Here is a 16,733-nt window from a genome sequence, read left to right on the forward strand (position 1 = left end):
GCTATAAGAAATGACCATCAGAATGGTTTCAGAAAAATCTGTGAAACGTATATGGACTGGTGCAAAGTGAAGGGAGCAGAATCAGGAGAATATTGTACCCAGTAAGCAATAATCATGATAATGATCCAAGACAATTCCAAAGGACCTGGGATGAAATGACTCACTACCAGAGAGAAAACTGCTGAACTCTCAGTTCATTAAAGTATACTTTTTTTCACTTTGATTTTATTTCATGCTTTAATTTATTTTTGCAACATGGATAATATGGAAATCTTTTTTTGCATGATTTCATATACATAATTGACATCATATTCCTTACCTTCTCAATGGGTAAAGAAGGATAGAGAATTTGAAACTCAACATTTTAAAAAAAAATGAATGTTAAGGGGGCAGCTAGGTGGTGCAGTGGATAGAACACCATCCCTGGAGTCAGGAGTCCTTGAGTTCAAAGCCGACCTCAGACACATGATAATTACCTAGCTGTGTGGCCTTGGGCAAGCCACTTAACCCCATTTGCCTTGCAAAAAAAAAATGAATGTTAAACAAAAAATTTCATTAAAATCAAATAAATAAAAATAAACATTTGTTTGAATTATTCAAGTTGCCAGATCAGGATTTGAATGGAGGTTATATTTTTATCGTTGGGGACAATCGAATCTTTATTTAGTGGGTTACAGAGTCTGATTAAAGAAGAGACTAAAGAATTCTGGGATATTTAAGGGAGAAGGAAGAGTAGTAGAACAGTTGTCTCTGGAAGCAGCCAAGACATTGCTGTTCAGAGCAGGTGGTAGGGATGGGGGGAGGGAGGGAAAGGAAGTAGGATAATGCTGATAGTCCCCTTGCTAACTAGTCCCGGAACTAACACCCCCTCCCCCCAAGCTGGCTAAGATGGTCCTTCCCTTTACCACTGATCAATGCTCAGAATAACCTGGAGGAGACAGAGGACAGATGGAGGGGACTATGTTCTGGATACTGCTTCTTCAAGGGCTTCTGGGTATGGAGGCAGGAATGACAGGGCAGACACCAAAACAAAAAGATAAAGTCAGAGACTGAAAGAAGATAGATGGAGACAGAGGTGGAGTTAGAAACATGGGGTTGGGGTGGGGGGAGAGAAGAGAAGAGAGACAGAGAGAGGAAGAGGGAGAGGGAAAGGGAGAGACAGAACCTGAGACATACCATTAGATACAAACCAGAGGTTGAAAAAGAAGGGGAAAAGAGAGTCCTGGAGGAAAAGAATCAGGAAAACAAAGAGAAAAAAAGCACAAGATATAGAGTGAAACAGGTAGTTAAATGGCTAGTTGTAGGGAAGTGGCTCAGGCCCTCTCCTCAAAGTATGTCCCCCCCCTTCTGTCTTCTAGACCTTGGATGGGGGAAAAGTGAAGAACTTCGACTTTATCACCATCTCTTCAGTGACTATGACTCCACCAGAAGACCAGTGAAGTGGCCAGAAGAAAAAGTTTCTGTCAATTTCAAAGTCACCTTGACCAACCTTATCTCATTGGTAAGATTCAGCTTCCACCTTTTTCTATCCCCCTTCCTAACTCCTCCTAACTTCCTAACCACCTCCTCAAACTATTATGTGACCCCATTTCATCTCTGATCTCTCATAATCTCTTTTCTCCTTTATTTATTTCTCACCTCAATCCCCTAAGAATGAAAAACAGGAGACTCTCACAACCAGTGTTTGGATTGGAATTGTGAGTAGGGGCTGTGGAAGGAGGGCAGAAGACTGTAGTAGATAAAAGATCTTGGTGGTCTGAGGGAAAATTCTAAACCCACTTAATGATATGTAGAGGAGGGGGCTTCAAGGCAGAGAAAGCCTTTATGGCATCCTTTTTGCCCAAATTTCTCAGGATTGGAGTGACTATCGACTCAACTACAGCAGTAAGGACTTTGGGGGCATCACAACCCTGAGAGTTCCTGCTAACCTCGTATGGCTCCCTGACATCGTGCTGGAAAACAAGTTAGAAAGAGACACCTTTAACCTTGAAGGGATTAGTGGGGTGGGGAGCATCAGAAGGCTGGAAGCCTGAATATCTGAGAAGCTCGTAGCCTGGTCTCCACAAAGGAAGTGGGGAGAGGCAGGCCTCCAGTTCTACAGTGGCAGGTCCCAGTACTGCAAGCAGTAGAGACATTTTTCTCTGAGTCTAACCAGACCATCACAAAATCCATATTTCCACAAGACCCACACACACCTGAGCTCCTCAGGGATCTGGGTTACTCTGGGAAACTGTATACTTAGGGAGGGGCTGGATGCCTGAATCTCTGAAAGGGATTGGGGAGGTGTCAGGGACCTGAACATGAAAGTATTTAAGGGGGCTGAGAGCCTAGACTCCCGGATATCTTGTGGGGGGAGGGGTTACAGGATGATGAATTAAGTCATAGGAGCCCTGGAGGAGGGTTGGAGTGTGGAGCAATGGGTCTATACTAGATGCTTGGATCCCTCTGTATTGATAGCATAGATGGCGTTTTCGGAGTGGCCTATGAGGCCAATGTGCTGGTGAGTGAAGGGGGCTATGTGAGCTGGCTCCCCCCGGCCATCTATCGAAGCACCTGTGCAGTGGAAGTCACCTATTTCCCCTTCGATTGGCAAAACTGCTCCCTAGTCTTTAGGTAGGGTCTGGGTAAGGGGGGGGAGGGGAAGGGTCTTTAGAGGGTGGGACCAGGCTAGGGTGTGAATTGTAAAAGGGAAGCTGGGGCATGGGAAGGGGACTGACCCAATCTCCAGCACTCCTTCCTAAGGTCTCAGACATACAGCGCTGCAGAGGTGGCATTTGTCTTCTCTGAGGAGTCTGGCCAGATTCTAAACAAAATCCAGATTGATAAGGAGGCCTATACAGGTAACAATCCAGTTCTTAGGCTTTTCAGGGTAGTGGGAAGGTAATGCTGCAACGATTCTGTTTATGGGAACAAGTGATCTTAATTAAATCATTCAATTAATAAGCATTAATAAAAGTGTCTATTAATAAGGGCCCCAAATTGTACTGACTGTACTGACTGCTGGAAATGTAAAATTCAAAGAATGAAAATCCCTATTTGCAAGGAGTTTATATTCTAATAAGGAGCTAAGTACACCCATCAAGAAACATTTATTAAGTGCCTCCTGTGTACCCGGCACAGTGCTAAACTCTAGGGATACAAAGGTCAGGTCCTGCCCTCAAGGAGCTTAGATCAGGCATATACAAATAGATGGGACTTTGGACGAGTCACTTAACTGCATTGTCTTGCAACCCCCCCCCCCAAAAAAAGGACAAATATGCGTTATTCCATTTTTAGTGAGTGACAGAATGAGACGTTGAAACCCAGGTCTCCTGATTCCCAGACTGCCTCCACTATTTACAGAGCTGGCTCTTTTGCGCTGGTTTTTGTGCTTATCTAAAGCCTTTCATCTGTCTCCTCCATTCCTCCAACCCCAACAAGGTTTCGGGCTCCAGAGTGGTTTCAGACCATCTGTATCCCCTGAACTCTACGGCTGGCATCGTGCTAAGCTTGTGTGACCCAGCTGACTACATTAGCTAATTGATCTCCCTAATCCGCAGAGAATGGAGAGTGGGCCATCGATTTTTGTTCTGGGCAGATCTGGCACCATGATGACCGCTCCGTGGATGCCCCGGGAAACACTGAAGTCATCTACACGCTGATCATCCGGAGGAAGCCCCTTTTCTACGTCATCAATATCATCGTGCCCAGTGTTCTCATCTCAGGCCTCGTACTCCTCGTTTACTTCCTTCCCGCGCAGGGTAACTGGCCCAAGGCGGGCTGGTTTCACTCACTGGCTTAACACAAACTATTCTGCTGCTGTAGCGGGCCCTGTTCGTCCCACACAGCCATAACTTAAGGCTGGCCCCGCTGCCCCTAGTGGAAGAGGATAGGGCGGGGAAGCGGTGGGCGGCAGGTGTGCCAGAAGCTCACTCCACAACCCTTTTCAGCCGGTGGGCAAAAGTGCACGGTTTCCATCTCGGTCCTCCTGGCCCAGACCGTTTTCTTGTTTCTGATGGCAACAAAAATTCCAGAAACTTCTCTGAGCGTCCCTCTCTTGGGGAGGTAAGTGGGGCAAGAAGCTGAATCTGAGCTTGGGGCATGAGGTCAAGATCAACGGCAACAAAGGGGGACGGAAATGGAAAGATGAACCAAGAGGAAAGATGAGCTGGAGGGAGAACTGTCGTCTTAGGACAGGGGAGGAATTTGGGGGAAAGGGGTGGAATGTGGCGGGAGGAAAGGCCGGACCTGGAGGGCCTGGTTTCCCCTGGGTCTCATTTGCATTGGAACTGAGTCTACAGTTCCCTAACGACTTCCACTACCTCCGTTTGGTCTCGAGCCCTCCGGAATGTTCCTGCCAAGTAGGAGGAGCTGAGTACCTCCACCCGATGCACGGTCCCCAGCCCGGGAAGCATGCACCTCCTTGCTCCCTAGCTGCCTTCTCCACCGCCCCACCTTCAGGGCCCCGCGGTCGGGTCTCACCCTTTCACCTTGTCTCCTGTTGCAGCCAAGGTTACCCTACACAGAGACCCCAAGCAAAGCAGCCAGGGAGCCCGAGGACCTCTTCATATTTGAGCCCCTTCCTCTAAGAAGGGGTCAGAAATGTAGTGCAATGTAGTGACTCTCCGGGGGAGGAACCGCTGGGGGGGGGGGGGGGGGAAGGGGCTCCTTAAGAAACATCACCTTTGGGCCGGAAATGCAAATGCTGCCTTGTGAGTGATGAAGGACAAAGGACATGGTGCCCCAGAACTGTCCCAGCTGGCAAGTGCCTTTTGGAAATGTTGATCCAAGTTTCCGGTGGCCGTTTGGAGATTATGATTTAGCTGGCTACGACTGTGGTGTCACCTACTTTCTTCCCTCCTTGCCTTGGTTGAGTTGTAGGCAAAAAGGGCGAGGGCACTCTCTAGTCACTGTCTCCCTTGTCTCAGGTATCTCATTTTCGTCATGGTGGTAGCTGCGCTGATTGTCATGAATTGCGTCATCGTGCTCAACGTGTCCCTAAGGACACCAAACACTCATGTTATGTCCCCTCGGTTACGTTATGTAAGCTTTTGGGGGTGATGGGGCGTGTCTGCGTGCGTGTGGTGTGTGTGTGTGGGGTGTGTGTGGTGTGGTGTGTGTGTGGGGTGTGTGTAGTGTGTGTGTGTAGTGAGGTGGGTTTGGGGTAAAACATGGGCTAGGATGAGGAAATTATGCGGATCTACCGTCCCCCAGGTTTTCTTAGAGCTGTTGCCGGGTCTTTTGGGTTCTCTATCACCTCCACCGGTGCCAGAAGCGGATCCTCCCCAACGGAGGGCTTCCTCCCAGGGAATTCTGCTTCGGGCAGAGGAACTGATCCTGAGGAAGCCCCGGAGTGAGCTGCTATTTGAGGGCCAGAGACATCGGCATGAGCCAGGGCCAGGTGACAGGGTCATAAGAGATCAAGGGATGTGGGAGAGGTTCGAGTTGCAGGGGATTTGAGATGCCCTTTTCCTCCTTCCCTCTCTCAGCCAGCTCCACCGCTGCGCTATGTCAGAGTCTGGGAACTGCTGCAACAGAGATTCGTTGCTGTGTAGATGCAGTGAACTTCTTAGCGGAAAACAAGAGGGAGCAGGAAGACTCTGGGGAGGTAGGGAAGATGGAGAACCAAGTCAACAAGCATTTTATTAAAGGTCTACACTGAGCCAGGCACTATGTTAAGCACAGCTTAAAGGAAGTCAAAAGTGAGGGGAAAAATCCATGTGGGAATAGCAACCCCCCCCCCCCCAAAAGCCAGAGCCAGGTGATGGAGTACGTAGAGGGAAGAGGAGCAGAGAGGCTAGTGTCACTGGTTTGCCTTCCATTAACTGTTGAGCTTTCTTGGGTTAACTTGGCTGTCTGTATGCTTGAGAGAGACCACACTCAGTGCCTGTTCCCCCTTCTCCAGGAAGCTTCCAGTTGGGTCCTCGTGGGAAAGACCTTGGACAACGTTTGCTTCTGGGCAGCCCTGGTGCTTTTTGGGTTTGGCACAGGTCTCATCTTTCTTGGTGGTCACCTGAACCAAGTGCCTGACTTACCCTTCCCCCCTTGTATGTAGACTTCCCTCCTGACCAGACCGGAGCCCTAAGACTTTGGTTAGGTCTCTTTATCTTGACCCTTGTTGGTCAATCTCATAAATAAAACTTTCAGTGAGAAGTCACTAAGATTCAAGTGAAAAGGAGCTTCCAATATTTCTCTTTTAGATTTATGCTCACCCAGCCTCCTTTTAGTTCCATTGATATGACTCATGCTGAGGCCTCTCCTAATGGTATAAGGTTCTCAGCAGCCTCCTTTCCCACAAAAGTAGCCCTGGCTCACTCAACTCAATTCACAACCAAAGTAGGTCTTTTAACCTGCATTAAAACCCCCATTCCCAATGACTTAGGAATCTGAATATCATCTAACCTATGATTTCCCCAGGCATTTCCCTTTCCTCTCCTCCCTAAATCAACAACAACAAAAAATAGTAATAGCACTTAAATGCTTTAATATTTGCAAAGCACTTTGCATGTTAGTTCATTTGATCTGAGAGCTCTATGAAACAGGTTCTATTATTCCTTTTTTTAAAGATAAGAAAACAAAGGCATGGAGAGTTATCTGACTTGTCCCAGGGTCACACCGGTAGTGTGTCTGAGGCAGGATTTGAATTAAGGGTTTCCTTTTTTCCATATTCCACACTGTCCACTGAATCATCTAACCTTGTCTTGAACATCCAAGTCTAGATTCCCAGTCCCCCCCATCCCAAAATATCCCATCTTACTTGACCCAGACAATCCCATAAAAACCCACTATGTGTGCAGTACTGGTTTCTTGGTCCTCCTTCCACAGCAGTGGACCTGCTGGTTTCCATCTTCCATGACTGACCACTAGATCTTATTTTTCCTCTCAATAAAGCTTGCTTCTGCAAATTCCCCTCCTGAACGGTGTTTTGTCTTGTGTGTTTGACCTGTCATCCTATGTCTTTTCCTCTTGGACAAACTAGCAGTGAGACAGGAAGCTCTGTTCTTTTTCTACCTGGCTTTGAGGTCTATTTAGTTAGTAGATATTAAGGATAGGGAAAGCAGAGTAATTAGTATCTTAGGAAAAATCAGATAATTATAGGTGAGCACTTCCCTCCATCTCTCTTGCAAGAATGCTTCCTCTGTTGCTGCCCCCCAACTCCCCAATTCTGATACATCCCACTCCTATACAAAAATTCCTAGCTTCTGTTCACTTGATTCATTTATCATGGAGTCTGTTCTGACTACTACCTCTTCATTTTTGACTTATTGAATATAAAAATCTTTGTAGCTATAAATTCTAGTGCTTGGTTTCCCTGAATAAAAAAGCAATGGGAAAAGGAGAAGCTGGTTGAATTCTGTCTTTATTAACAAATGAAGTTTCCAAGGCCACTACATTGAGATTGGGAGCAGGGCATAGGATGAAGGGGGCTACTTGCTGCTCACACTATATACAAATGCAAGCAAGGTGGGGATGGTAGGTAGATGAGAGCAGTAGCCAGCCCCTTGCCCCCCCCATCAAGGAAGAGTATTGGAGAGGAAACGAGGGATAAGATTGGAAAGGGGAAGGAATGTTTTGGCTGGCAGCCCCCCTCCCCATTCCCTGGAGGTGAGGGGGAGATGATTAAAGTGCTTTCAGAGTGTAATGAGGAAATGGTCCCCATGGACCATTCCCCCCCCTTCCCCTGGAGTGACTGGTGACCCCCATTCTCTATGCCACACCCCAGGGTCTGGTACATTCATTGGGGGAGTCCGTTCCCCTGGCGTGCAAAAAAAGGGGTCCTAGGACTCTGCCCTAGACAGCAGCAGTAGAATGAAGGGAGGCATCCCCAAGCACTTTCCTCTTTGGTGGGGGAGAAAAAGGGGAAAAGAGGCTGGTTCCCAAATAATTTCTGGTAGGAGTCATACCTCTACCCAGAAGTAGGGGGTGGGGAGGCATACTTTTTTTTTTTAAAGAGAGAACATTTTGAGAAAGCAGGAAAGGAGAGGTCATGTGATCACAAAAAGCTTCAGGGGTCATAGGTCACGTTCCCAGCAGGCTCCATCGAATCAAACTAAAAAAAGCAAAAGCCCAGGGAGGGTAGAGAGGGAGAAGACTGAGAAGCCTGGCTTTTTGTTGTTGGGGTGGCAGGAGGTAGAGGTGGGTTATATGTCCAGTATGGATATATATACTCCACCCACCCCTACTCAGCCTAGGGTTCCCATCACCAGTTCATGATGCAGTTACGGTTCAGAGTCATGAAGTAAACTTGGCTGCTGCCTCCAGAGCGAACTGAGGCAAAGAACACCTGCAGATTATGGAAATAAAGGGAATGGATAGATTAGGGATAGTGGTGCCGTGGCAGTCTAGGAAGAACAGGGCCACCTATGGGGTGAAAGGGTCTCTTGCCTAGCAGTATGTGTGGACAGAAGAGAATTATCTGGATTTACAAAAGGGAGGAGAATGGTAGTAGCTGACAGGCATCCAGAACTGAAACTACTGAACAAGTGACCTATCCTGAGAACTCCAGTTTCCTCCCCTTAGCTGCGTTTTCCCTAGAAGCAGACTCTTAAGTCTGAGAGGGTGTTATTCTAGGTGGTCAGAGGCATTTGTGGGGGTGGCAGGTCAATGAATCTCCCACCTTGTCATTCCTCTCACACAGGAATTTGAGTCTCTGTGCCCTCTTATGCATGAAGACCCCATCCAAGTGTCCTGTTTCCACAGAGCGAATCTCAATGGCTTTCTCACCCCAGCCCATAATTTGATTGGAGCAGATGTAGGCTTCCAGGGAGGAAAAAAGATGTCAAAGACAACAGAATGGCCATTTTACAATATAAACCCTTCCATATATGGCCCCCATCCCTATTTCCCTAGGATGCTTCAGGAGCTCCTAGGAAGAGAAAATAAGGGAAGAGAGTTGAAGTTTGGACAGAGCTCTGAGATCAACTTGGAGGGTGGGATGACTTTGGGGTATGGTCTCAGAAATCTCCTCACCTACAGAGGTAGGCATTTCTCCCCACTGCAACACCACATCCTTGATGATCCGGCCATAAGTATTAACATACACACCCTCATCCTCATAGCAAAGAAGCATCTCCATGCCTTCAGCATTTGGAAGAAAGATGATGGCATGAGGGGTTATCTGGCTCTGGATCTGTTGGAGATTGAGAAGCAATTAAATCTAAACAGTAACTCTGCTTCCTCCCCAAACCCCTATACCCCTTAAAGCCTTAGCAATTTTTCCCATGAGCTCACATGTACAGGGATGTAGATATCATAGCTGTTCCCTGAGTCCACATCAACAGCATGGAAGCCAGCACTAGAGCCATAGATGACCTTGAGCCGCTGCCCCTCCTCCACCGTCAGGTCAACCAGCAGTGGCCGGTGAGGGAGGTCAGCAAAGGACTGAAGGGGACAGGGCAGTTCAGGGCGAGGAGTAGATGTGGGATGGGAAGGGGCTGGGGCTGGGAAGATGTGGAAAGGATGAAATGGGCCTGGGGCTAAGAGGGCAAGAGGGATGGGAGTGGACAGTTGAGAACAAGATTGAGGTGCTGGAGATGGGGGAATATGGGGAGTAGAAGGGAACAGTAAAAGCCCTGTAAAAGAAAAATTGGGGAGGGAGTGGGGGATTCAGAGTGAGAATATGGGATGGGGGGAACAGAAGAGATGTGGCTGGCAGGTGTTACCTTGAAAGCCATGAATTTATGGTAGGGCTTGGGAGCCCAAGCATACACCTCCACTGAATTCTTCAGGGCAATTACCAGGAACTTTATGCGTTCGTATTTCACTGAGGAAAGTGGGGTGGAGGTATTGTATGAGAAGGAAACAGGTGAATACACATCTTTATAACTGCCTTTCTAACAATCCTACAAATGTTTCTCCAGTGTTTCTGCTTCAAGCCCTCCCCAATCCTGAACTTAGAGTGAAATGCAAATCATGAGACAGTGTTCATCTCCCTACATTCCATCTCTCCCAATGGATAGTGTTTACTTCCTCTATTCCCTCCCCTATATCTTCCCATTGTTGACATGCTAACATCTGCCCTTTGCTGTCCCTCACAATGTCCAGTGAAATTTCCCTCTCACCAACTCTGTAGTGCCCACAGCCCTCCATGTCCCCTACAGTAGTCCATCCCTGTTTCTTCTCCACCTCTGGGTCATTGTGTAGGATCTTGTTCCGGAGCCAGGACAGGTAGTAAACACGAAGCTTATTCCTTTTCCCTGGTGGTACATCAAATACACACTTTTTAGCAGCCAAACTCCTTCTCCTGACCAATGTTACTGCAGTTGATATATCGATTCTACTTCCTTCCAATCCTCTTCTGATCCTCACTGCCTCCCACCCCGACCAGCTTCCACTCTCCATCCTCTTGCCAATATCAGGATTTGATGAGTGGATTTAATTCTTTTTTTTAAAATTTACATTTTATTTTTATTTAAGGCAATGGGGTTAAGAGTGATTTGCCCAAGGGCACACAGCTAGGCAATTATTAAGCATCTGAGTCCAGATTTGAATTTAGGTCCTCCTGACTCCAGGTGCTCTATCCACTTTGCCACCTAGCTGCCCCAATTTAATTCTTTTGTTAGCTCAAATCCATAGTACTTGAGATAATAAAAATTGACTCTTCTCCCAGATGTCCTGCATCCTACCTGAGATGGTGATGAGCAAGTTAAGCCCTTCCAGAACATCCATTTGCTGGAAACGTCTCCTCCCGATAAGCCCATACACTTTCCCCTGCCCACTTCGATCCAGCAACATCAAACCATTTTCTGTGCCTACAAGCAGGTTGACACCTGAAAATGCAAAGTCCCATATTACCCTGTGAGAGGGGAAATGGGATCTTTCCTCTACCTCAATTTCTAATTTAGAACCAATACCCCAGGAATCACACTCTCTTCCTTCTGGCAGACCTAATTAAAGAGGCAAAACCATCATTATTTGAGACTCATTTCTCTACTCCACTAATAATATGGAATTCACTCTACCCAACCCTGCCAGGGATATACAGATTTCCCCAGCTTAGGTTTAGCATCTTCCCTTCTCCCAGCTATACTTACCCCACAGGGCAGCACAGAGGATCTCTGAATTAAATCGTTTCTTATACTTTCGAATTTCAGGAGTGTCACTGTGGGGCCGAGTGTTAGTAGGGTTCACATTGACCACAGAGCCTTTTCGAACCTCATATTGCAACTGTTCCAGTCGTCCACCCTCTCTACCCACTAGGGCTGCAGGGAGAGAAGAAGTCGGTAAGGACCATAGATTTAAATAGACCTGAAAGGAATCTTGGAATTTAGCAGTAAAACTTCTAATTTAACAGATAAGGGGAAAAAAAAAGGACAACTGCTTTTTCCATTGTATAATAAGGCATCACTAAAGAGCTGTTCTGAACCCCATCACTTGTCCTAGACTGGAACAGCCTTCTCCCGACACTGACAAAAATGCTTCAGGATGAATGATGACTGGGATAAGAAAAATGGGTCCCTTGTCTGTTTTATTGGTCTCACAGTCTCTTAGAATAAATAGTGTCTATGCCTTCCCAATTTCTCAGGGTAGTTTCTCCCCAAGTCAGTTAGGTGGCACAGTAGACAGTATGCCAAGCCTAGAGTCAGGAAGACTCACCTTCCTGAGTTCAAATCTGACCTCAGACACATATTAGCTTTGTGATTCTCGAAAAGTCACTTTGTCTCAGTTTTGTCATCTGTCAAATGAACTGGAGAAGGAAATGGCAAACCACTCTAGCATCTTTGCCAAGAAGACCCCAAATAGTTCATTAGAGTTGGACACAACTAAAAATGACTGAGAAACAACAGTAGCAGAGTTTCTCCTCAGGGAGGCTGATGATGATGATGATGATGATGTTCCTGTTATCCTCACCTGTAATAGGGATAGTATCCCCACTGCCTCCTGGCTGGTAAATACCTAGATCCACAAACATAGTGAAGGAGCTCTTGCCAGGGGCTTTCACCAGGCCACGAGATTGGTACTGTAGAGACAGGATGGTGTGGGCAGTTAGACAAGCAGGAATTTCATTTCTATAGACTTCTGCTCAGGATTTCTACCAGGTCATTCTATATCCCTTTCCAAATGCCTCTTCTTTCCTAGATTTGGATTTCTCAGATTTACTTTCCTGTTCCAGATTTCTCTCACCCCTTTCTACATTTGATCCAAAATATTCTTTTTCTCTTCTTGGCCCCTACACAATCCCCCTTCCCATTCCACATACATCATTGCTTCCATCTTTAGCTGGGGAGCCCTGGCCTTTGCCACTCTCAGTAGGTGAATGGCTGGGCTGGACCACATCAGGCAGGTTAGTGTAACCATTGCTGTCATTATGTAGCAGTCCTCGCTCCTCCTCAGGAGTCTGCAGGAAGAAGAAGGGTCAATGCAAGCTTGGCCAGGTCTTACTGTCTCAAGTTTGCAAGTTTGGGTAATTGCTGGGTAGGAGAACTCACCCGTTGGACCACCATGGTTCCTCCTCCATAAGGAGTCTGGGCCCCAGACAATTCTTCAACATCATGGACAACCATGGTGCTGATGCTATCTGTGTCTCCATCACTGTTGGATAAAAGAGGGGAAGTCAAGGATATTTGTTCTAGTCCTATTCTTTTTTTGAAAGCAGCATTTTGTATTTAAAATTCCAGCAGGGCAGCTACAAATACTATGAATGATGTAATGATTTCTATTAATATTATTAATTTCCATATTATATCCATATGGCTCTCTCAAAAACTCCAAATATGACTCTACCCCAACGTCTACAGCAGCAATCATATAAAGTATAAGCTCAACATCTCCACCTGGAGGTAGAAGCACTAATAGTTTAGTATTTATCTCACATTAAATTTTGCTCCTTTTCATATCCCTCTTTTCTATTTCTGTTGTTGGTCACAGTCATTTAAACTACTAACCTCATTGTTATCTTTAACAATTTCCTTTTCCTTACCCACACAATCAGTTTAAAAATGCCATTAATTTTATCTTTGAAATATTTCTCACAAAATAATCAAAACATGCAGTGAAATTATGATGACTAAGCCTGATCCCAAAAGACAGACAGGAGAATATATCCTTTCTTCTTTGCTGGAAAGCTATATATAATATTGGACTTGGCTAATAGGCTGGTTGTTTTTGCTGAACTATTTTTTAAGTATTTTTTATTTTTTGTTTTAAGGCATGATGTTCTGAGGAGAGGGAAAGACTAAAAAAATGTGGCTGACGTAAAAACAAAAGAGGTCAAAATAACTTTAAGTTTCACATTTTTTTCCTTTCCAATCCTACCTTTGTTCAGGCTGTATACCTATTCGATATTATTGCTTTCTTATTTTTGTTTCCTTCTCTAGCTCAGTTATTTTTCTAACTCATTTCTCTGATCATGGCACTTTTCTGTTCAAAACTGTCTTGCACTGCCTAATTAATAAAGTATAAACTCCTACTTCTAGTTTTTTAAGTCCATTGTATAATATGAATCTAATCTATCTTTCAGTCTTATCTTACTCCTCAGATTCCTACATTCTACCATCTTCATAGCTTAGTCTCTGTATGATCCTCTATACTTAGAATGGGATTCCTTTCCATCTCTCTTTTATCTTTGTGGAAATAAGTCTTCCTCTTCCTTTCTTCCAGATATTACCTGTCTTCTTGTCAAGGTTAATCTCTTTTCAAGAGTGCTCTAGGGGCAGCTAGGTGGCGCAGTGCATAAAGTACCGGCCCTGGAGTCAGGAGTACCTGGGTTCAAATCCGGACTCAGACACTTAATAATTACCTAGCTGTGTGGCCTTGGGCAAGCCACTTAACCCCATTTGCCTTGCAAAAAAAACCCTAAAAAAAAAAAGTGCTCTATTCCATCCCTTCTCCAGAAAACTGAATCCTTTAGTCATCTCTCTTATCCCTAACTAATGGTACCCTCCCTACTGCCTCTCCATCCTTAAAAACTTTTACTAGAACCTACCATCCCCTCAAGATACCACCCTATGTCTGCCCTCCCTTTCTCAAACTTCTAGAACAGTCTATATTTGATACCTCTGCTTACATTTCTCTCACTTAGCAATCTCAATAGAAATTGTTATCTCCAAGTTAAATTACCAAATTCAGTGATCTTTCAATTTCCATTCTTCTTAATCTGTTTCATCTGGTAATATTGACCACCAAGATATTCTCTCTTCTATAAGTTTCCATGACAATATTGTTTAGTTTGAGGATTCCTTATTAAACTCCTTTGCAGACTTATCAGCATCCCTTAACTATGGATATTCCTCAAGGCTCTGTCCTAGGCCCTCTATTTTTCTTTCTACATTCTTTCTCACAGTAACTGTGTCAGCTCCCATGGTTTAATCCCAAATCTTTAAGCATGAGATACAGACCTACATCACCAAATGTGAAACTGGAGGTTCCAGAAATAGCTTAAACTCAACATATCACAAAATGAATTCGCATTCTTTCCTAAACACTCCTACTTCCCCATTTCTGTAGATAATACCACCATCTTTTTAGTCTCCCAGGTTCATAACTCAGTATTCTCTCAGACTCCTCTCTCCTACAAATCCAAACAATTGCCAAACCTTGCTGTTTCTATTTACACATTTCTTTCATCTTCTTCCTCTTCACTTACTGAGCTACCACCTTAGTTCAGACCTTGTATCATTTCTCAACTAGATTATTTTAACAGCCTCTTAATTCACTTTCCTCCCTCAAGTCTCATCTCTCTAGTCCATCCTTCAACTACTGCCAAAGTATAATTTTACTTAACTGCAGGTCTGATCATGTGACTACCCTGCTTCCTCTTTTGTCTGTATTATAAAACATAATCCCCTTTTTAGCTTTTTTTTTTAGGTTTTTGCAAGGTAAATGGGGTTAAGTGGCTTGCCCAAGGCCACACAGCTAGGTAATTATTAAGTGTCTGAGACAGGATTTGAACCTAGGTACTCCTGACTCCACAAGGCCGGTGCTTTATCCACTACACCACCTAGTTGCCCCCTATTTAGCTTTTAAAGCTCTTCACAACCTGGCCTTAACCTATCTTTCCAGCTTCCTTGGACATTATCCCCTCTTCTGTATTCTGGGACTCTGGGATTCAGTCAAACTAGCCTTCTCTCTGTTGCACACATGCCACTTTATCTCCTAGTTTGGTGCCTTTGTACTGGCAGGCCTCACAATTAAAATGCTCTCCCTGTTTACTCCTGCCTTATAAAGTCTTCCTTTTTGTTTATGCTTAAGTTTAAGATCCTGCTCCATGGCATGCTCCTTTGAGAACCCTTCTCAGAACCACTCTTTCCCCACCATTTAGCATGAAAGTGACCCTTCCCTCCTTAGCTTTTTTTAAATTTTTTTCAGGTTTTTGCAAGGCAAATGGGGTTAAGTGGCTTGCCCAAGGCTACACAGCTAGGTAATTATTAAGTGTCTGAGACCAGATTTGAACCCAGGTACTCCTGACTCCAAGGCTGGTACTTTATCCACTGTGCCACCTAGCTGCCCCCCCCTTAGGTTTTTAACAGCATTTTGAACTATCCTTTGTCCTTAGCTTATCCTAGTTATTTGGGGTACATATTTTCCTGATCCACAACATACACAATTATATTGTAAGTTCCTTGAAAGTATGACCTGTGTCATATCTATTTGTATATTCCTACTACAAAATTTAGCACATTACATAAAATAAGCACTAATAAAAAAAAGACATCCACAAATAATTACAATTCAAGGCAATGTGTGATAAAGACCATATAAAGGGACAAAAGTCAAAGAAAGTAATTAACTGATTTCCAAGGCAGGGGTCACCACTCCTATGAAATGGGGGAAATCATCCCTTTTCCAAAACTGTGTTTCTTTTACCCTTGTTCTCCTCCTAACTCAGCTATTTTAAATTTCTTTCCCATTTCTTCCATAATTATTTCTGATTCTATGTGGTTGCCCTCTACAGACAGACACCCCCCTCCTGTACCGAATTCCAGGAGTATCTCTGCTCTCTTCAGAGTGGTCACCATCTCCTTCCTCTTCTTCATCATCATCACTGCTCTCCATCTCCTCACTAGATGAGGAGTAGTCCATGGCTTTCTTGGGAGGTCGGGGGGCCTCATCTGCCATTCGCTCCTTTAGTAGCACGAAATCCTTAGTTGAAGAAAAGAGGAGGAGGCTGGGCAGGGGCTGCTAATCCCCAAGATTAGAAGGGAACTAAAGGTAGGAAAAAGGATTGGATCAACCCTGTCCACAATCATCTCTTGCACTAACCTCGCCAATAGCTCGCTTATAGCTCTGAGGGGAATCACAGAGGAAGAGAAGAAGCCAAAAGAAGCAGGAGAAAGATTAAAAGAGGTTAGTAATGTAAAAAATCCCCTCTGACTACCACTCCCAGTTCTGTTGCCCCCAATTCAATCCTATAGGTTCCTGTCCCCAGAGTTACCAGCTCCCAAAAGGAGTTCAGCTGATTACATGGCATACTCCTCAAGTCCTGAGATGGGGGGAACAACACCTGTTAATGAGATTACTCACTGCAGGCCGGCCAGGCCTAGAGCGATGGTCATCAGGTCTAACTTTGTTTCCTGGGGACAGGATGGGAGAGTTGTCCAGCTTGGAGGATGCTGGAGATGGGGTGGGGAGGAAGGGGAAAATAATGATAGGAATAGGAATGATTACTATTTCATTATTCCATTCTGACTCTCAATCATCCCAACCCCTGCTAATGCAGAAACAGGCTCAAGTACGTTTATCACAGTCCTTCTCAGTTCCATAGAGGGTAACATTCCCCACAGCTATATATTTGCCTTAGCTTAGAAAACTACTTT

The 16,733-nt window shown here is 45.0% G+C and overlaps 2 protein-coding genes across 6 annotated transcripts in view; one reads left to right on the forward strand and one right to left on the reverse strand.

The window, feature by feature from the left end:
* The first annotated feature begins 702 nt into the window (after positions 1 to 702).
* CHRNE (cholinergic receptor nicotinic epsilon subunit) lies at positions 703 to 7,674 on the forward strand. Its single transcript, XM_074225415.1, has 12 exons — positions 703 to 994; positions 1,359 to 1,501; positions 1,653 to 1,697; positions 1,854 to 1,963; positions 2,458 to 2,613; positions 2,743 to 2,840; positions 3,540 to 3,740; positions 3,930 to 4,044; positions 4,908 to 5,022; positions 5,194 to 5,380; positions 5,469 to 5,587; positions 5,885 to 7,674. The coding sequence occupies exons 1-12, from the start codon at positions 949 to 951 to the stop codon at positions 6,032 to 6,034; spliced, it is 1,485 nt and encodes a 494-aa protein (XP_074081516.1). The 5' UTR covers positions 703 to 948; the 3' UTR covers positions 6,035 to 7,674.
* MINK1 (misshapen like kinase 1) overlaps positions 3,258 to 16,733 on the reverse strand; it is a 58,772-nt gene continuing 45,296 nt past the window's right edge. For 3 of the 5 annotated variants that reach the window (XM_074225410.1, XM_074225412.1, XM_074225414.1), the window contains 14 exons: positions 16,441 to 16,529; positions 16,180 to 16,203; positions 15,893 to 16,059; positions 12,408 to 12,510; positions 12,179 to 12,316; positions 11,830 to 11,938; positions 11,013 to 11,180; positions 10,605 to 10,748; positions 10,041 to 10,175; positions 9,642 to 9,742; positions 9,211 to 9,360; positions 8,950 to 9,109; positions 8,597 to 8,736; positions 3,258 to 8,263 (listed from right to left, as the gene is read on the reverse strand). In XM_074225410.1, coding sequence (XP_074081511.1) covers positions 8,180 to 8,263; positions 8,597 to 8,736; positions 8,950 to 9,109; positions 9,211 to 9,360; positions 9,642 to 9,742; positions 10,041 to 10,175; positions 10,605 to 10,748; positions 11,013 to 11,180; positions 11,830 to 11,938; positions 12,179 to 12,316; positions 12,408 to 12,510; positions 15,893 to 16,059; positions 16,180 to 16,203; positions 16,441 to 16,529 — 1,712 coding nt within the window. In that variant the 3' untranslated portion in view covers positions 3,258 to 8,179. The remainder of the gene's footprint in view (positions 8,264 to 8,596; positions 8,737 to 8,949; positions 9,110 to 9,210; positions 9,361 to 9,641; positions 9,743 to 10,040; positions 10,176 to 10,604; positions 10,749 to 11,012; positions 11,181 to 11,829; positions 11,939 to 12,178; positions 12,317 to 12,407; positions 12,511 to 15,892; positions 16,060 to 16,179; positions 16,204 to 16,440; positions 16,530 to 16,733) is intronic. The other 2 variants (XM_074225411.1, XM_074225413.1) reach the window with 1 other exon arrangement.

Source organism: Macrotis lagotis, chromosome 2, assembly GCF_037893015.1.
Source record: "Macrotis lagotis isolate mMagLag1 chromosome 2, bilby.v1.9.chrom.fasta, whole genome shotgun sequence".
Classification (NCBI taxonomy): domain Eukaryota; kingdom Metazoa; phylum Chordata; class Mammalia; order Peramelemorphia; family Peramelidae; genus Macrotis; species Macrotis lagotis.

Excerpts from the sequence above, each read along its gene's own strand:
- CHRNE (XM_074225415.1), top strand. The coding sequence starts at position 949 with ATGGAGGGGACTATGTTCTGGATACTGCTTCTTCAAGGGCTTCTGG. Across the intron at positions 4,045-4,907 it reads AGCGTCCCTCTCTTGGGGAG|GTATCTCATTTTCGTCATGG; the intron begins GTAAGTGGGGCA and ends CCCTTGTCTCAG. Across the intron at positions 5,381-5,468 it reads TCGGCATGAGCCAGGGCCAG|CCAGCTCCACCGCTGCGCTA; the intron begins GTGACAGGGTCA and ends TCCCTCTCTCAG.